We start from the raw sequence: 20,422 nt of genomic DNA, 5'->3' as shown, positions 1-20,422 counted from the left end.
CATCCACATGTCCCAAAAGAATATCTATCTCCAGGTTTTAGCATCCCCAGAAGTCTAACTTCCCCACTATATTAGAACCAAATAAGTGACTAAAGAATCAAACTATTCTGTTTCAGAGTTAATTTTACTTAGAAGATATTAATTGTAGGGATATGATTGATCTTTCATAATATAAAAGGATGTAGGACTTACATGAGAGTTATCACCCAAACTGGTTACAATGTTTCAGATATTCTTTAAACAGCAATTCGATCATGATGGATAATTTTAGAAAAACTCATTTTATGAGTTGATTTCAAATTCTCTTATTTGAAAAATTTTCCCAAATGGTATTTATGGAACTTCAAAAAATCGGCTTGTGTGTTGTCACTGGGTTGAGTGCATAAATAAAAGTTTATCACAGTAAAGCTGCAGGCTTGGAAATTCAAACTCTGATGTTCAAGGTTTGGTCTTACTTTCACTGACATGGGGATACATAATTCTTATCAAAAAATGTGACTGACATAAAAACAATATCCATTTGTCAATTTACAATGAAAGTATAATTATCAGGCAGATAAACTTAATGTCTTGTTGGCAGGTCATATGAGGAAAGAGTAATTAGACATTTGCTTATTGGTCATAGAAATAAAAAATAGCTTTGCAGTTTGAATATATAATAACTTCAGACTCAGAACCTTTGTTGAGGCCCCTTCTTCAATGAGGACAAGCCTGTGAAAATGGTCATGTAGACCTGATGATGTTATAAGTCACACCAAGGAGTTGCTTGGGTTGGTTCTACTACAGCGTTGCCTCTGAAGAGCTCCTTATTCTGTGCCAACATGGCTGACAGACTCGCTTCTCAGTATCATCATCACGTTTTAGATAGAATTGCGGTCATATTGTTCTGTTGTGAGATGTTCTGTTTTGAAGGCACTTTTGCATATATATTCACTGATCAATCATATGCCTCTTGTTTCCAAGTTCTTGAAAGTAGTCTCACCACAGCTGCTAGACTGATAAAGACAAAATTAAATCAAGTTTTACCTAAGTCTCCTGCTATTTAGCTTCAGAAGAGATGCTTTAAAATGTAAGGAGGAAGTAGCTGAAAGATGAAAAAGGAAAGGAGCTAAAATCCACAGGCTATATAGCCATCCTTTATGTAATTGAGAGTTGTTTAGTTACATGAGTATTTGTTAGCCTTAGTGCTTCAAGGGAAAATTTTTCAATGGCCAACTTTTCCTGTTTTTAAACTGATACAGATGTGTCTAGTCATGGACTCCATTAATTTCTAAAACATCTTTAAAGCTACCTCTTAGGGTAATAATTTCCCTTTATCAGAAAATTTAATCTTTTTTTTCATGGGACCAAAGTGGGAAGGACATACTTACATTTTGGCATTTCAAAATAAAATTCAGACTTAAACATTTCAAACAGCTTTTAGAAATAACAGACACAATTTTTGATATAGAAGGAGCCCAAAAGTTTGATCTGTCCAGGATCTTTCATTACAGATTCTAACATAAACCTTGTATTTCAGAAATCCCATTCCCCTGCAAGGTAGATTCACATCAATTATTAACATATGCCCTTTATTTTTAGTATTTAGTCCTAATCCAACACATGCACACAAATTATTTAAAACCTTAACATTTTAATAGTTACTTCTAAAGTGTTTTAACTTATAATCTTATGTTGTAAGAGGAAGTTACTGCCTATATGAATATATTTTTTAATCGTTGAGATTTTGCTGATAAAGGGGAAAGTGTCTTTCCATTTAGCATAATCTCAGTCTTAAATCATTTAAATATATTTATTTTTCAAAGCTTACATTTCTGCATTATAAATAATTTCTTTTGTTTGGAAATAAGCTCACTGGCATTCACTGCATGAGCTATGCATGAGCATGTTAGAGCTGCCACATTTGCCTGGCAAAATAAGTATCTTGTCATTTTGCTAAGTGTTTAATAATTCTCTGACTCTTTAAAAGTGCTTTTTCTTCTAAATTTATTATTAGATAAAATTTTTAAGTAATAGTTTATCCATGTTTCAATCTACATTTGTAACTTCAATCTACCGTTATAATCAGCTTGCTATAACTCAAAACATGCACTATTTAGTCTTTTTTTTTTTTTTTTTGCATTGAAGAGTCAGAAGAAGAATTTGCATATCAAATCTGGCTAACTTCCAAATTTTAAAAAATTCTTTATCTTCTTTAGTCATAGTCTTGTATGATTTGGTTCTGAGTGAGAGATTACTGCTAAAACTCAATTGCATGTCCTTACTAATAGTGGATTAGTCCTATGGAATAGAGATCTTATTATAAATAGCAAAACTCTACTAGTTTTAATTTTATCATTTCCTAGCATTTCCATATTCTATTACTGATATTTGCTAACATGTAAAATATTTTCATATTCTGGCATATAAGCCATGTATGAATGTAATTTATTAAAACTTTTCTGATCTTTCTCTTTGCCCTGAATGATGCCTGGTGACAGAGATTTTTAACATTTTTAACATGTTATTAGAATTAAACAGTTATTAATAAACATTTTTATGGCTGTACTAATTTAAAGAAGAAAAAATAATAATAGCCAGCCACGTAAGTTATTTTGCTGCTAGAGAGAATTTCGGAGGTGTAAATCTCCAGGCCTCTTACTTGACCTGCATTGGGATGAAGAATATAACTGACTCTTCCTCTTTCTCTTTTTAGCCTTGGAATGGATGGCTTTGGCCAGTCTGTCGGCATTCTTGGACGCCCTGCCACAGCTTATGGATTCCGCCCTGATGAACCTTACTTCTATGGCTGTGGATCTCGATAAAGTCATCCCTCTCCTTGTGTGCTCTCAGTTGAGAAGGCGTCTGTGTGGGTTGGGTTAACTTTGAATCTCGGCCTAATAATGCATGTTGATACTGTTCGCAGGTCTGTGTCTCTCTTTAATTTTCCCTGTTGTTAGCTGCAGGTTAACTTGAACCCCTTCTGTCCTATGTTAAGTACAGTTGATGCTTGACCCTGTTCACTCATCAAACCACATCCCGATGCTGAGTACCATTTACCATGAGACTCAAAAGTGAATGCTGAAAAGCACCTAGACTGGAAAACAAACACTGCATTATGTACATTAATTGACTAACTTAATTTCTATTAAAAAGAAGCATAAAGTACAAATGAATTGGCAAAAATCATGTGTTTCTATTTAATGAGTTTCATTAGGAGTTACATGCTTATATAGAGTGCATATAAATTTTATTTTTTTCCTGCCCCTTTTTTCCCCCTTGTAAACTCTTGAGTATTTCACGTGATAGTGCTACCTTTAAAATTTATAAAAAGAATATCACCTTTTTTATTTCATGCCATGTGCCTGAAAGGTTGCTTCCCAAAGTTATTAACTATGATTTTTTGATTAATGGTGGAACATATGCTATAATTACATTGTGAGTAGAGTTTCTTCAGCAGTTAATTCAAATTAATTTTGTCTTTCTGATTTTAATATAGAAAACCTAGAACATATATTAGTATACATGAAACTAGGTTAGTATTGGGTTTTTTAATTTTATTATTCATGAAGTCTAAATTATGGAAAAGCTAAGTCTCATTGACAAAAACTAAAGAACAAAATATTTTGCTCACTTACATACCCATTTCCCATTTGTTCACTTGTTTTTACGAGATAGGTAGAAGTGGAAAGATATAATAATGAGTTGTGAAAGTAACTCATTCATGTTATAATATGGAAAAACTTACTTGAAAAACAGAGCAAATAAAATAAATACAATATACAGATATTTCCTTGAACACCTGCTGTGGAAGAAATTATATGAGGCTTTGAAGTGAATTCATAGATCAAAGACAAGAATTTAAAATCTCATTGGTCTACTATACTATTTATTGGACTTGATTCATATTTTAAGAATAAATTAGTAGAACTGGAAAGAGCCTTTGAAGTAATTCAGTCCATCTACTTATTTGTGAAACCAATCACATATAAACTTAAAATATAGTCAACAGATATTTTCTTACCAACTGCTACATATAAGAAAGTATATGATGCTCCTTAGGGAATAAATGAATCTAAGACATGATTTGTGTCTTTGAACTCACAACATAATTGATATTTATTCATTTTTGTGTTTATAAAACCATGTATTTATTTGTCTTGGTTTCTATTTTAACTATAGGATAGTAAAACTGGAAAGGGCCTTAGAAACAACCCTATCAAACTCCTTTCAGTTGGAAAAAACCATGCTAAGAGAAATTAATTGACTTTCCCAAACTTATGTATTTATCTGTGACATAACTTGCTTCCAATGCAGTAACTTCACTACTAAGTATTGTGCCTTATTACTTGTCATATGTACAAAGTATAAATATGAGTATGAAGTGATATTATTAGAGAGATAAAGCAAACATTCTATAACTTAACTTCCCTCATACTATTATAAACTGATTTAGGAAGAATATTTACAACAATTCATAACACTTCGAGGGTGGGCTCCAGCATTTACATGCACATGCTCATTCTCCCTGTATATATTTTTGTAATTTTTATTTTAGAAATCTACAGATTTAGAAATTGTGATCTTTCCACTCAGGCCTGGACTAATTTACCTTTGCATTATTTATGAAGGAAACTTTGACTAGAGGAATAAGGAGGACTATCTAGCATTCTTATATACTTGAGAAAACAAAAGTTTTTTGCCTTGGGCACTTTTAGAAATACCCTTTATATGTAAGTCAGACATCCTGGCCTTACCAGATTTTGACTACAAATTAAAAGTCACATTTACTTTAAGAACTAAATTATCATGGCTTCAAGCCATGGTTTATAGCTGGGAATTATTTTTTCTCAAGAGTTTTCTGCTGTTTCTCAGAGTTCCCTAAAGTGCTTCCTCACATGGGGCCAAGAACAGGTTCCCTGTGTTCTGTTTACTCCTCTTGTGTCCACACCGCTTCGTCTAGCTTGGTCATCTTCCTGATATCACAGCTGCCCTCTCCATGGAAGAGCCACCGTTACATTCACTCAGGATCTGGGGAGGAGGAGAACTGCTCCACCCTTTGTTTGCCCCTTCCATAAATGAAACACGCCTATTGCTTAATTCTGCACAGCACAGTAGAACTAAAGCCACGTGTCCTACCGTGACTTCACAGAGACTTCAGGAATGGGTGTGAGGTACATCACACAAAATAACTTGCTACTGTCACGTAGCTGTGATCAGAGCTTTGAGTCACTAAGCTCCCACTTGGCCTTGTGTGGCAGGGCTTGCTCCATGCCACCAGGAATATGCCAAGAAACTTCAGCACTCAGAGACTAAGCCAGATTGTCAGAAGGTCTCACAGAAAAGAGAATGCCAGTTCTTCGTTGAAGTCCTATTTTCAAAGTCTTTGTTTCTTGTTAAAAGATTTTTTTACTAGCTGCCTGGTCTTCAAGGTTTTAAAGACCTCACATGTTTTAGGTCATGAAGCCGAGAATAAGAGAGAAATATAGATTGATCTTCCTACTTTTTGCCAAGTAGTACCTGAAGAATTTTTTCCAGATCCAGCCAGTTTGTCCTGTTTATTGACAAATTTTCCAAAATTCTGTCATTGAAGCTACATTGACATTTTCAGTGAGGTGAGTTGTGTTCTTTTGGGTCTTTGTTGCTGGCTCAATGAAAGTTTGGAAAATACTGGCGTCTCCTCAGATATCTAAAATCCCACATACACATTTTAGCCAGATACATGACAGCCTACTAAATTGAAGAGATAACATTAAACTTCAATATATGTTTTCTTTGGAGTATACCAGAACCTCCCTACTATTTGGGATAAAGACTTGAAATAGAGCTACATTAAAGAATAGAATTTTAAATAATACTGAAAAAAATCAGCAATGGGGAAGGAAAATTTGATAAACTCTCTTAAGATGACAGAGGAAAATAACAGATTAAATAATACGTAAGAAAATAATGTAGAAGATTAAAAAGCAGAGCATCAAACATTTGGCTGGGTCATTTTCCAATAAAAGAGTTTTTTTTTAAGTAAAAAGAAGTAAGAGCCAAAGATAATAGAAGACAATATTTTTCAGCTAAAAAGGATTTTTACCCCTGCAATATGTGAACCATTTTTTAAAATGGACCCCTGATACCAAGAACTGACTCACTGGTAAAGATCCTGATGCTGGGAAAGATTGAAGGCAAGAGGAGAGGGGGATGACAGAGGATAAGATGGTTGGCATCACCAACTTGATGGACATGAGTTTGAGCAAGCTCTGGGAGTTGGTGATGGACAGGGAAACCTGGCGTGCTGCAGTCCGTGGGCTTGCAAAGAGCTGGACATGACTGAGCAACTGAACTGATTGACATCTATTTTGACATACTGTGGGAAAGCTCTTTAACAAAAATGAATTAAAATTGCATAAGAATCCTGAAAAGAAAGACAAAATACCTTCCAAAAAATTAACTGCCCTTAGACTTTTGACATCAAGTGGCAGAAGATAGTGGAGTCTGCTCCATAGAGTTGTTTGGTTTTAATGATATTTAGAATCCAAAAATACCACACTTAATCAATTTCTTTGGTTTTGGTTTTTCTTTTTTTAGGTTCTGTTTTTATTTGGTTTTTGTTTGTTTTAGTTTTTTTGTTTTGTGAAGGAGATGGATATTCTTAAGTGAGAAAGATCTCATGGGGAAGAATAAAAAGCCTATCTGTTGAGAGAGAAATCTCCCCTGAAAATTCAAACATGTTTGAATATCTTTGAAATTGGAGTTCAAATTTGCACTATCTGTATAGTACTGGAAACACTGGAGCACATGGCAGAAACAGGCACAAATCTCCTCTTGAGGAATATACCTTCAACCCAGGTTTCACAAGATTCTCACAGAATAAGATCAACTGAACATGAACTCACGTGGAAAGATTACAAAGCACAGGAGGAAACAAGTCACAGTAGAGAACAGAAACAATAAAATGAGGCACCCTTCCCCCATCAGATGTTGGAATTTTCATACAAAGAATATTCAAATGTGTAAAAGTATTTAAAGAAGTAGAGGGGTAATGTAAACAGGAGCAAGAAATAAAAGACAAATGGAAAACTAGAAGTTCTAGAAACTTTTGATATTTCAAGTTCAGTAGATGAGTTATAAACAAGTTAGACATAACTGAGGAAGATAATAAAGTTAGATTTTTTTTAGGTTAGAATACATCACAGAGTTATAAAGATATATAAATATAAGCAATTATGGGGCACAAATATAGGTGGAAAGTTCTAGAAGAAGAGGGGATAAGGCAATACTTGAGATAATTTTCTAATATAAAAGATGAATATATCTTCAAAATGAGTGTCTTAGGCTGTTTAAATCACTAAAACAATACTGCAGACTGTATGGGTTATAATCAACAAGCATTTCCTTCTCACAGGAAGTCCAAGATCATGGTGTTGGCAGATTTGGTGTGGTGGCTAGTAAGGGCCGCTTCCTGTTTCATAGATATTACCTACTCACTGTGTCATTTTTACATGATGAGAGAGACTCTAGAGACTCTTTTAAAAAAGAGCACTAATTCCATTCATGAGGGCTCCACCCTTATGTCCTATCCTAAGCACCTTCCAGTGACTCCACCTCCTAACATCAACCCACCTGGAGGGTTAGGTTTCAACATATAAATTGTACAGTTGCACAAACATTCAGGTCAGAGCAGTGAGAAAGAACTCCAAATCTGAAAATAGGAAACACACAGATGTACCAGCATGAAACTACAGCGTATCAAAGAGGAAAACAAAAAACAGACAAAACTCAGCAGGATATTCGATACTATCATTAGGCTGACAATTATGGAAGCAAATAGCCAGTAGAAAAATATCTTCAATGAGTTGACAGAAAATAACTGCTGATCTATAATTGTATATTCATCGTCAAGTACACAAGGAGATTGAATAAATATATATAAACTTCTGGTTTTGCCAGCAACCTTTGGCATTCTTTGGCTGGTAAATGCAGCACTCTAGTAGCAAGAATGTCCTGGTTTCTCAGGCAGAAGGATTTTTAAATGATACCAGATGAAATATGGATCTGTACAAAAGAATGAAGAACACTGAAAAAGGTAACTAAGGGGAAAACATTCCCTCTCTTCCTGGTCTTAGTCTTAGAAGCTCCTACCATGAATCTCTTATGGCATAGGGGAGGGAGGAGGGTGATTTGATGAGAGGGAAGGGAAGAAAAAAAGAAAGAAAAGGAGGAGGGGGAGATAGAAGAATGTCTGCTTAAGTATTAGTTTAGTGAACAACAATGTGACACTCCAGAAGAAATCTTATTTTTCCTGGAAGTGTATCAGGCATTTTCTTAGGATAATTAAATTTCTTCTCAAAAAGAGCAAATAGTCACGTTAGACTACAGAGTTCTGCCCCAGCTCATCCTTGAGATGATTGTCTGTCTCACCCATTCGTAGAAGTAGCTTGCTCAAAATCCATCAAATAATTTCACCAGTTCAGTGGCTCTCAAACATTAGCTTACATGAGTATCACCTGGAGGACTTCCTGGACTACATTTCTGGGCCACATCCCAGTATTTCTGATGAGTAGTTCTAAGATTGGGCCCCAAATTTTGCATCTCCAAAAGTCCCCAGATAATCATGGTGCTTCTGAATCAAGGACCACACCTTGAGAACAATCACATTAGTTCCTAGGATGGGTACTATTTTTTTTTATACTAGTATGCATTCAACAGAATTACCTGAGGAGCTTTTTTAAAAATGCAGGTACCCAAACTCCAACTCAAGCCAATTAAATAATAATCTTTATTATTATTTAATAAATAATAAATAATAAAATTAAATAATAATCCATTTATTATGGATTAAAAGTATCCTTATGGTTTAAAAGTTCCTCTGGGTGATTATAATGTACAGCTAGAATTTATAATCGCTGATTCACAGGAAACCAGTTGGTAAATACGAGCTTCCCAGATGGCTCAGTGGTAAAGAATCCGCCTGCAAATGCACGAGATGCAGGGTCTATCCCTAGGTTGGGAAGATCCCCTGGAGAAGGAAATGGCAACCCACTCCAGTATTCTTGCCTGGAAAATCCCATGGATAAAGGAGCCTGGCGGGCTACAGTCCATGGGTTTGCAAGAGTTAGACTCAACTTACCAACTAAACAACTATTGGTAAATATGCAGGAATTCCCACACTGAGCATGTTTTAAATGGCCATATGCATGTCCATTCACCTAAGTTACAGGTTATGTCCAAATTATATGGACAGTAGTGAAATTGTTAGCATGAAATTCCTGTGCTGGTGGATCCTGTATCAGTATCACTTATCGCAGCACATGTCGCAGATGCTGATGTTTTGGTATTCCTACAATTATTATATGTAGTTCAGGCACCAGGACACAGGGACTCTACTTCCACCTGAAGCAGCCACAGCAAAAAGGATCAGCCTGAATACCTGCAAACGTATTCACAACACAACTCAGTACACACAAAACCAAACATCCTAACAGTCATCACAAATGGGGGTTGGCTTACACAACTGGTCATAAACATTGTCATTGTCCCTGAATACAAATGTAAGGCAGCAAATCAATACTGTCTGCTTTTACTTTGATCAGAAGCCCTATAGAATCCATCTACCTTGTTCCCTGGGAAAGGGTATTCTAGGAACACAGTCCTGCATGTGTGCGTGCTCTCATTTCAGTCATGTCCATCTCTTTGTGATCCTATGGACTTCAGCCCTCCAGGCTCCTCTGTCCATGAGATTCTCCAGGCAAGAATACCGGAGTGAGTTTCCATGCCCCCCAAGCAGGGGATCTTCCCAACCCAGGGATCGAACCTGCAGCTCCTGCATTGTAGGTGGATTCTTTACTTCTGAGCCATTGGGGAAACCCCAAGGACACAATCCTGGGACCTCTTAACACTATCTGATAAGCTAGGACACCAAATTAGAGTGTATTTGATTACCTTTCACTAGTTTAGGTCCCAATTTGTACGTCGGTTACTTATAAGGGTAAGTGCCTGCCTTTCAGAATGTTGTCTAAACCTACCTTCCTAACACTTCCATGAAAAGAATCAGTGATGGATAGAACTCCTATTGTCTCAGTTTGGGGTTCAGGTTACACCCTCTGTGTTATTTAGAAACCTCTTCCTCAACAACTGAGTATCTACACATAACACCATTGCACGTGATAGTTCCTTTTCCCACAGTGGTTTGTCATTAATCATCTAGCCATTTTGTTTTCCTCTGCTTGACTATATGGTTCGTCCATTAGTTAGAGCTCACCAGCCGCTTGGCTTCCTGTGCTGCCTGCACTGAGACGGCCTGGAGCTAAGCATATTGTGCTGATTAGCTTAGTCCTTTGACAAGGGACTCATCAGATCAGATGGAAGGAAGAAGCCTAGCATTTAACCTAATGCCAGGCTGTGGTGGTGCTGCTCTCCTTAACCCACAAGCAGTCTTTGTGTTTCCTCTGCTAGTGCTGCCAGGGCTGCTGCTTTTTATCAGAAGCCCCACCTTTGATCTCAGGGCACAGAGCCATCCCTCAGAATAGGAGAGGACCAGTGTTTGTCTTGCCACCTGCTTGTCAGTGTAATAATTTAGCCCTTTCCTTATTTAATCAAGTCAGGATCTAGGCCATCATTCTGGGTTGTTCAGAGTTTTAACTGATCCAAGGTATAATTAGAAGCTTTGCTGTTATGGCTGTAGACAGCAGACCCATGAGGCCTTTGAACTCACATAGGTTCAACTAGATAGAAACTGGTTGTTTTTCTAAGGATATAAATTTGTCTATGTCCCCTGAAATTCCTTACATCAAAATTACACTGTTGACTGCTGCTCTTTTCCTGACCTTACAGGGATCATCCTCAGATCCAAGATCCAAAGCCCACAGTGAGTAATACCACTAAAGAAAATGCTGGGACAGATGGAGTCAGCTATTTTTAATTGATCTTATACCATTCAGAGTTTGATCAGAAAAACAGAGACACTCTGAGTGATATAGCATATGGTATTTATTACAGGAATATTAGACTTTGTGTAATTGTGGGACCAGTAGAGAAGTCTGTGAAAAACTGCTTCTTCTGAGTCTTGTGTGGGGTTTGAAGTTTCTATAGGTCAGCTGAACTAACACCAGAGAGAAGATTCTCTGGTAGCAAAGCTAGGCCTTAACTAAGGACTATTCCCTGACCCCAGAGTAAAAGGAATGAGCAAACATGCCCGGCAGGATTTCAGGTTTGATGTGAACCAGCAGCTCCCACAGCTCCCCCTTTATTGTTCTCTGTGGTTGTCCCATCCTTGTCTCATCACTGCATGCCCAGTGGGGGTAGCGGGGTGGGGTGTCAAGCAACTTCTTTCAGTTCACAAATCTCTGAACCAAAAGAAGCTGTAACAGAGGAGAACCTGAAGACCACACCCAGGAGCCTCATTCTCACCCAAATATGATTTTGATGGCCTGCACATCAACCCAGAGCCTAAGGCCATAATGGTAGATGACTTGGGGGGGAGGTGGGGAATTGAGTATATTCTGCATGTGGACAGAATATAAATAATTGTGGCCATAAGGCCATGTGTACTGGTTGAAAGAAGATGTCCGTGGTATTTTTCCACTCTCCTCATCATGAGATGAACTCTGTTTCTTCACTTCTTGAATTTGGGCTAACTTTGTATCTCGCCCTGGCCAATTCAATGTGTCAGAAATGATATGTGAGTTCTGGGGTCTGCACCTCAAGAAGGCTTGTAGCTCCTGCCCTTGCCCTTGCAGAATGCTCCCTGAGACTGACATGCTGTGAAAAGACAGAGAAGCCCAAACGTCCCGTTTCTCTCAGCTGCAGTAACCCCAATCCTGCTGACACATCACCAATATTCTGTTACGTAAGTGAGACCAGAAGAAGGACCACCCAGTCAACCAAAAACCTGGAAATGATGAACTGATGTTGTTTCAAGCCTCTAAGTTTTGGGTTGCTGTGGCCAATTGTGTTTTCCAGTGATGACCTCCCCAACAGATCCCATCCAACCTGCTCATCTCCCAGAGTGAAACTGGCACTCTTCCCATCTGGCAATGGAGTCCACGTCCCTTCTCCTTGAACCAGATTTTCAACCAATAGGGTTAAGCCAAAATGATGCCATAACATCCTAGACCAAGTCATAAAAATAGTTTCACTTCTGCCTTGTTTTCTGGGAACTAGCTGCCATGATGTGAGGGGGCCCAGCCATATGGAGATGGTCCCACCTGAGGTCCCTATAGACAGGCAGGATTAACAACTAGAGGTAAATAAGCCTTCAGAAGATTCCAGCCCTCCCCACCCTCAAACCCCCACAGAAGACACCACACGAACCAAGATGATCTGTCCTGCCGAGCCCTGCCCACACCCTTACAGATTGGTGAGCAAAAAGAAAAATAGTTGCTCTTTGAAGCTACTAAATTTGTGATGATTTGTTACATAGCAATTGATAACTGATGTAAATTGTATAGAGAACAATATATGTATCAAAGCCTATACAAATGTTTCAAATTACAGGTACTAAGCCTTCTTTTGGAGAAGGCAATGGCAACCCACTCCAGTACTCTTGCCTGGAAAATCCCATGGATGGAGGAGCCTGGTAGGCTGCAGTCCATGGGGTTGCTAAGAGTCAGACACGACTGAGCAACTTCACTTTCACTTTTCACTTTCCTGCATTGGAGAAGGAAGTGGCAACCCACTCCAGTGTTCTTGCCTGGAGAATCCCAGGGATGGCGGAGCCTGGTGGGCTGCCCGTCTATGGGGTCACACAGAGTTGGACACAACTGAAGCGACTTAGCAGCAGCAGCAAGCTTTCACTTTTGCTTTACATCTATCACCACACAAGTACAGGAAGACTGTGAGTTCATGAGTTACTCATGAACTCATGAGTAAATGAAGAACAATAGAGAAGAATAACATATCACCCTGTAGAGCAAATACTTAAATTTGTTTCTCAGCAAAATTATCAGTTCCTACAAATCTTGATCTCTCAAGGCCATTTAGAAATATTTTATGACTAGAGTTCCCACACATCGGACTTTGCAGTAAAAAGAAATACTTGTACTTAATCCTCATGACAGCTCAATATAGAAACCCTGCAGTTAATTAACTTGTGAGAAGAAGTATTTTGGTCTTTTTAATTTATTTTTAATTGAAGGATAATTTACAATATTCTGTTGGTTTCTATCACAAGTCAACATGAATCAGCCATAGATACATGCATGTCCCCTCCCTCTTGAACCTGCCTCCCACCTCCCACCCTGAGAAGAAATGTTTAGCACATACTTTATTTCCACTACTGTTTCCTGTTCCAGGAATCTTAATCTTGCTGGATTGGTGGTTTGGGGGAACTGAAGTAAGTGAATCTGGAATCTAGATGTTGGTAACCGCTACTTCAAAGCAGAATAAACACCTCTTACAAAGTCAGCTCTTTTTCCTCCTTATCCACAGTTTGCCGGTGTCTCAAGTCTGCTTAAGGTCACTGTCATCACCACCAGGCTAGGGCATGATTGTGAAGTTGAACCCACAGAGCACGGATGTTATTGTTTGCACCAGATGGGATGTGAAGCTGCCCATTAAGGTCTAGACTCCAGTTAAGGAAGACCTGAAACTTCTCAGTGATCTTAACTTTCACAGCTCATTGATTTCCAATCCTGGGCTGAAGAAATCCATCTTAATTCTGTGATTTTGGAAAGGAGACCCATGTCTTTTGGAGAGGGAGCTCAAACCTGCACACAAATCAGAAAAGCAGTGAAATACTTTGGAAATGGAAGAGAAACCTATCAATCTTATCTCACTGAAGTTAAGTCTGACTACTTGTTTGGTTTTTTAACATTCCTGATGTTGTCTTTATGACTAACCCCACTTAATTTTTCTCCCACTTGACTTTTAGTAACATAGAATAGGACACAAGGCACCAATTAATACAGAGTTCACTTTTGTTACAAATGCTGAACAACAACTTGATTAAGATGATATCCATGGTCCTTCAGGTTCACACACATTACATGGACTTTGTTTTAATTGATAACTGAGTCTTCTCCAGCACCACAATTTGAAAGCACCAGTTCTTTAGCGCTCAGCCTTCTTTATGGTCCAGCTTTCACATCTGTACATGGCTACTGGGAAAAACCATAGCTTTGACTACATGGACTTTTATTGGCAAAGTGACATCTCTTCTTTTTAGTATGCTGTCTAGATTTGTCATAGCTTTCCTTCCAAAGAGCAAGCATCTTTTAATTTCGCAGTTGCAGTCACCATCCACAGTGATTTGGGAGGGAGCCCAAGAAAATAAAATCTGTCACTGCTTCCACTTTTTCCTTTTCTATTTGCCGTGAAGTGATGGGACCAGATGCCATGATCTTGTTGTGTGTGTGTTTTTTTTTTTATGTTGAGTTTTAAGCCAGCTTTTTCACTTTTTTTCACTCTCAGCAAGAGGCTCTTTAGTTCCTCTACAATTTTGAGCAAAATCATTTAACACAAAGCCTATTTTATAAAGTGTTGAATATATCATGTAATTTAATACTATACTGAAAGTGAAAAAGAATAGCTGTTTGGGTGCAGAATGGTTGTGTGGGCTGATGGAGAGCTGTGGCTGCTGTCATTGCTCAGCATCATGACAGTATTACACCACACATCACTAGCCCAGGAAAAGCTCAGATTCAAAGTAACAGTTTCTGCTTAATGCAGATTGCTCTAGCACCACCATGAAGTTGAAAAATCATAAGTCAAACCACCAGAAGTCAGAGAGAGTCTGTACTTTATTCCTTTCTATGGTCAAATAATATTCCATCCTATGGATAGACCCGTATTCTTGATCCATTCATCACTCCAGTCCCTCTTTGGGCAGCAATAAAATGCTCAGAATGAAAAGTAAATTTCCAAATGCACACATCCACTTGAGCAGACATGTGTTTACTACCATGGGGAGCAGAGCACCAGTGAGTCAGCGCTGAGACCTGACCAGACTCACACCTCAGCCCTGCTTTTGTTCTGAGCTTAATCTCATGGCATGTCCTGATTTGGTTAATCTCTCCCAAAACTCTCTTACTGTGATCACATTTTTATTGTACTCCCTAACTTCCCTTCCTTGATCTGATTACTGGTTATGAATATGCCCTTATTATTTGGTTCAGGGTTACTCTGATTTCAGCACATCCCTACCTGATTCTTTTAGCATTTTCTTGCTTTCTTATTTTCTAGAGAAGGTAAGAAAGGCAAATAAACCCTTGCTCTTCCCCTCCTGTCTATTATCTAAATGATGGGAAGTAGCAGTGGTACCATTCCCTGCACTCTTATGACACAGGCATCTTTCCTGTCCACTTGTTTGAACACACTGGTGTGGTCTTTCCTGCACAGAATGTCCCTGGTGAAGGCATGAAGACTTCATGCCTCATGGACTTGATTTGCTCCATACCATGGGAAAAAGAAGTAAATAAAAAAAGAAGTAGAAGTTGGAACAGAAAAGTAGATGAAATAATACAAGGGATTGGTGAAGAGAACAGAGGTGAGTAAAAGAAAACATACTTTTTAATAAACTTTAGTAACAATCAGATCAGATCAGTCGCTCAGTCGTGTCCGACTCTTTGCGACCCCATGAATCGCAGCACGCCAGGCCTCCCTGTCCATCACCAGCTCCCGGAGTTCACTCAGACTCACGTCCATCGAGTCAGTGATGCCATCCAGCCATCTCATCCTCTGTCGTCCCCTTCTCCTCCTGCCCCCAATCCCTCCCAGCATCAGAGTCTTTTCCAATGAGTCAACTCTTCGCATGAGGTGGCCAAAGTACTGGAGTTTCAGCTTTAGCATCATTCCTTCCAAAGAAATCCCAGGGCTGATCTCCTTCAGAATGGACTGGTTGGATCTCCTTGCAGTCCAAGGGACTCTCAAGAGTCTTCTCCAACACCACAGTTCAAAAGCATCAATTCTTTGGCGCTCAGCCTTCTTCACAGTCCAACTCTCACATCCATACATGACCACAGGAAAAACCATAGCCTTGACTAGCCAGACCTTTGTTGGCAAAGTAATGTCTCTGCCTTTGAATATGCTATCTAGGTTGGTCATAACTTTCCTTCCAAGGAGTAAGCGTCTTTTAATTTCATGGCTGCAGTCAGCATCTGTAGTGATTTTGGAGCCCAGAAAAATAAAGTCTGACACTGTTTCCACTGTTTCCCCATCTATTTCCCATGAAGTGATGGGACCGGATGCCATGATCTTCATTTTCTGAATGTTGAGCTTTAAGCCAACTTTTTCACTCTCCACTTTCACTTTCATCAAGAGGCTTTTGAGTTCCTCTTCACTTTCTGCCATAAGGGTGGTGTCATCTGCATATCTGAGGTTATTGATATTTCTCCCAGCAATCTTGATTTCAGCTTGTGTTTCTTGCAGTCCAGCGTTTCTCATGATGTACTCTGCATATAAGTTAAATAAACTCCTTTTCCTATTTGGAACCAGCCTGTTGTTTCATGTCCAGTTCTAACTGTTGCTTCCTGACCTGCATACAAATTTCTCAAGAGGCAGATCAGGTGGTCTGGTATTCCCATCTCTTTCAGAATTTTCCACAGTTGATTGTGATCCACACAGTCAAAGGCATTGGCATAGTCAATAAAGCAGAAATAGATGTTTTTCTGGAACTCCCTTGCTTTTATTATTACCTTGTTTCATTTTTTTCAGAGGATTTATCATTATTCAATTATATACTATTGTCTCTCTCTCCCCTTATCCTCACCCCTACCCCACACCTCGCCTCCAGGATCTGAGGTCTGTAGAAACAGGAAATTTATCTTGTTTTATTTGCCAGGATATTTCCCCAGTCTCTAGAGCAGAGGTTGGCATATAGTGAGCATTTATAAAGTATATGTTGGCTAACTAAATGAACAAAGAGCAATCGTCAGAAAAGCATAAGAGTAACCAAGGGAGCGTAGAGTCATTTGGCTCATACCCAGCTTCACACAGTAGTTTGAAACTTATTTGTTGGTGCTGGGGTAGGCACTTCAAAAACAAAAGTAACATTCCTAGCACCATTACCTCAATCACTTAAAAAGTTTAATTTGGGCCCCTCAAAGAACACACTTTTCTGTAATGACTGTTATCTTCTTTTCTTACTGGTTAACGTAGTTTATGGCTCAGAAAGGTGTGTCTTAAATATCTGTGGGATACATATAGTCTGTAACATAAGCTTGTAAGTTCTATAACATTTGTGTAGTGTTTACAGTTTACAAAGCAGGCCAATATTCCTTACAACATGGGTGCACAATGTCTGTGGTTGACTTTAAATTTCTTCAGGACACTGTAATATTCTTTGTGGGTTATTTGGTTTAAGCTATGCCCTAGAAGCAGCTAGCATTCTAATAACCATGAATCCACTCTCCAGAAATAGTTAGCTAGCATCAAACCAGAAAGGCCACATTCCAGAGATGGAGCTACAAATAATTTAGTCACCTTGATCTCTGATAACACTGGATATTTTGCTAATTATCATAGTGAATGCCAGAAATGGCTTTTTACCAGAAAAAATAACAGCTTAATAATTATCATGATGAACACTAGAGATGAAATCTCAAAAGAATGCTCTCCATTCCTAGTAAATCAGGGTTTAAAAATTCTAGTCCTCAACCTTTTCAGATGCCATCTGAGGCTTCATCCCTGTTGGTTCTGGCTTTCCCACTGGTCTGCAAGATTTTCGGTTGCCAGATGCTGACAGTGGAATCCTGCCTCTGCAGCCCTGTGGGTCTGTTTCTCAACTTGTCAGTACAAGCTGGTGGTCAAACCTACCTACAACTGCACCCTCCAATAGTGTGATCACACTACCTACATTTGAATTTTGAGCATTTATATATGGCTAGTTTAAATTGTAAAAGATACACATCAGATTTTGAAGACAGTACAAAAATGTAAAGTATCTTATTAATAATTTTTTATATTGAGTGATTGTTTAAATCACAATCTTCTGGCTATGTACCTATGCCCCTGAAGTGGGAGGTCAGAGCCTTAATCACTGGACTGCCAGGGAAGCCCCTCTTTTTTACTATTTCAGATGTGGCTCCTAGAAAACTTAGTAATACATTTGTGGCTCAAGTTCTATTTCTATAGGATAGTGCTGACCTAGGACGGAGAGCACCACTTTCAACCAGCTAATAAGACAATTAAATACTAACTGTGCCTACTTTCTAATAAATATTCATTTTATTTGTTTTCACTCACTTAATCTGGTGAAGTAACTGTGGCGTCCTTATCCAAACTGTAATAAGCCAGAAAGAATTTAAAACTTTTAGGTGATTGAATGATTTATGTCAACTGTGAGGTTGTAAAAGTATTAAATAGAAGTGATGACTAAGATCATGTGTAAGATAGTAGAGAAAATACACTGGGTTTGAGTCAACTAGTTCTAAAAAATATCACATTTACTCACTTTATTTTCACAAGACCCTATTAAGTAGAAACTAAGCAAAATGGCTGTCTGGGGAGGACTTACAAATAGCTGTGAAAAGAAGAGAAGCGAAAAGCAAAGCAGAAAAGGAAAGATATAAACATCTGAATGCAGAGTTCCAAAGAATAGCAAGAAGAGATAAGAAAGCCTTCTTCAGTGATCAATGCAAAGAAATAGAGGGAAACAACGGAATGGGAAAGACTAGAGATCTCTTCAAGAAAATTAGAGATACCAAGGGAACATTTCATGCAAAGATGGGCTCAATAAAGGACAGAAATGGTATGGACCTAACAGAAGCAGAAGATATTAAGAAGAGATGGCAAGAATACACAGAAGAACTGTACAAAAAAGATCTTCACGACCCAGATAATCACGATGGTGTGATCACTGACCTAGAGCCAGACATCCTGGAATGTGAAGTCAAGTGGGCCTTAGAAAGCATCACTACGAACAAAGCTAGTGGAGGTGATGGAATTCCAGTTGAGCTATTCCAAATCCTGAAAGATGATGCTGTGAAAGTGCTGCACTCAATATGCCAGCAAATTTGGAAAACTCAGCAGTGGCCACAGGACTGGAAAAGGTCAGTTTTCATTCCAATCCCAAAGAAAGGCAATGCCAAAGAATGCTCAAACTACCGCACAATTGCACTCATCTCACATGCTAGTAAAGTAATGCTCAAAATTCTCCAAGCCAGGCTTCAGCAATATGTGAACCGTGAACTTCCTGATGTTCAAGCTGGTTTTAGAAAAGGCAGAGGAACCAGAGATCAAATTGCCAACATCTGCTGGATCATGGAAGAAGCAAGGGAGTTCCAGAAAAACATCTATTTCTGCTTTATTGACTATGCCAAAGCCTTTGACTGTGTGGATCACAATCAACTGTGGAAAATTCTGAAAGAGATGGGAATACCAGACCACCTGATCTGCCTCTTGAGAAATTTGTATGCAGGTCAGGAAGCAACAGTTAGAACTGGACATGAAACAACAGGCTGGTTCCAAATAGGAAAAGGAGTTTATTTAACTTATATGCAGAGTACATCATGAGAAACGCTGGACTGCAAGAAACACAAGCTGAAATCAAGATTGCTGGGAGAAATATCAATAACCTCAGATATGCAGATGACACCACCCTTATGGCAGAAAGTGAAGAGGAACTCAAAAGCCTCTTGATGAAAGTGAAAGTGGAGAGTGAAAAAGTTGGCTTAAAGCTCAACATTCAGAAAACGAAGATCATGGCATCCGGTCCCATCACTTCATGGGAAATAGATGGGGAAACAGTGGAAACAGTGTCAGACTTTATTTTTCTGGGCTCCAAAATCACTACAGATGCTGACTGCAGCCATGAAATTAAAAGACGCTTACTCCTTGGAAGGAAAGTTATGACCAACCTAGATAACATATTCAAAAGCAGAGACATTACTTTGCCAACAAAGGTCGGTCTAGTCAAGGCTATGGTTTTTCCTGTGGTCATGTATGGATGTGAGAGTTGGACTGTGAAGAAGGCTGAGCGCCGAAGAATTGATGCTTTTGAACTGTGGTGTTGGAGAAGACTCTTGAGAGTCCCTTGGACTGCAAGGAGATCCAACCAGTCCATTCTGAAGGAGATCAGCCCTGGGATTTCTTTGGAAGGAATGATGCTAAAGCTGAAACTCCAGTACTTTGGCCACCTCATGCGAAGAGTTGACTCATTGGAAAAGACTCTGATGCTGGGAGGGATTGGGGGCAGGAGGAGAAGGGGACGACAGAGGATGAGATGGCTGGATGGCATCACTGACTCGATGGACGTGAGTCTGAGTGAACTCCGGGAGCTGGTGATGGACAGGGAGGCCTGGCGTGCTGCGATTCATGGGGTCGCAGAGTCGGACACGACTGAGCGACTGATCCGATCCGATCCGATCAATATTAATAATGTGTGTGTGCACGCGCGCCCAGTCGTGTCCGATTCTAAACGATCCCATGGGCCACAGATTTTCCAAGCAAGAATACTGGAGTGGGTTGCCGTTTCCTTCTCCTAGGGATTTCCTGACCCAGGGACCCGCAAACACTA

At 39.0% G+C, this 20,422-nt stretch overlaps 1 protein-coding gene across 2 annotated transcripts in view; it reads left to right on the top strand.

Moving 5' to 3' along the window:
• KIFAP3 (kinesin associated protein 3) overlaps positions 1–3,165 on the top strand; it is a 142,176-nt gene extending 139,011 nt beyond the window's left edge. The window contains exon 20 of one of the 2 annotated variants that reach the window (XM_027564769.1): positions 2,696–3,165. In XM_027564769.1, the coding sequence (XP_027420570.1) occupies positions 2,696–2,804 (109 nt within the window). In that variant the 3' untranslated portion in view covers positions 2,805–3,165. The remainder of the gene's footprint in view (positions 1–2,695) is intronic. The other variant, XM_027564771.1, reaches the window with a different exon arrangement.
• The last annotated feature ends 17,257 nt before the right edge of the window (positions 3,166–20,422 follow it).

This window comes from Bos indicus x Bos taurus, chromosome 16, assembly GCF_003369695.1.
Source record: "Bos indicus x Bos taurus breed Angus x Brahman F1 hybrid chromosome 16, Bos_hybrid_MaternalHap_v2.0, whole genome shotgun sequence".
In the NCBI taxonomy this organism is placed as follows: Eukaryota; Metazoa; Chordata; class Mammalia; order Artiodactyla; family Bovidae; genus Bos; species Bos indicus x Bos taurus.
This window is presented reverse-complemented; position numbering and strand designations above follow the sequence as displayed.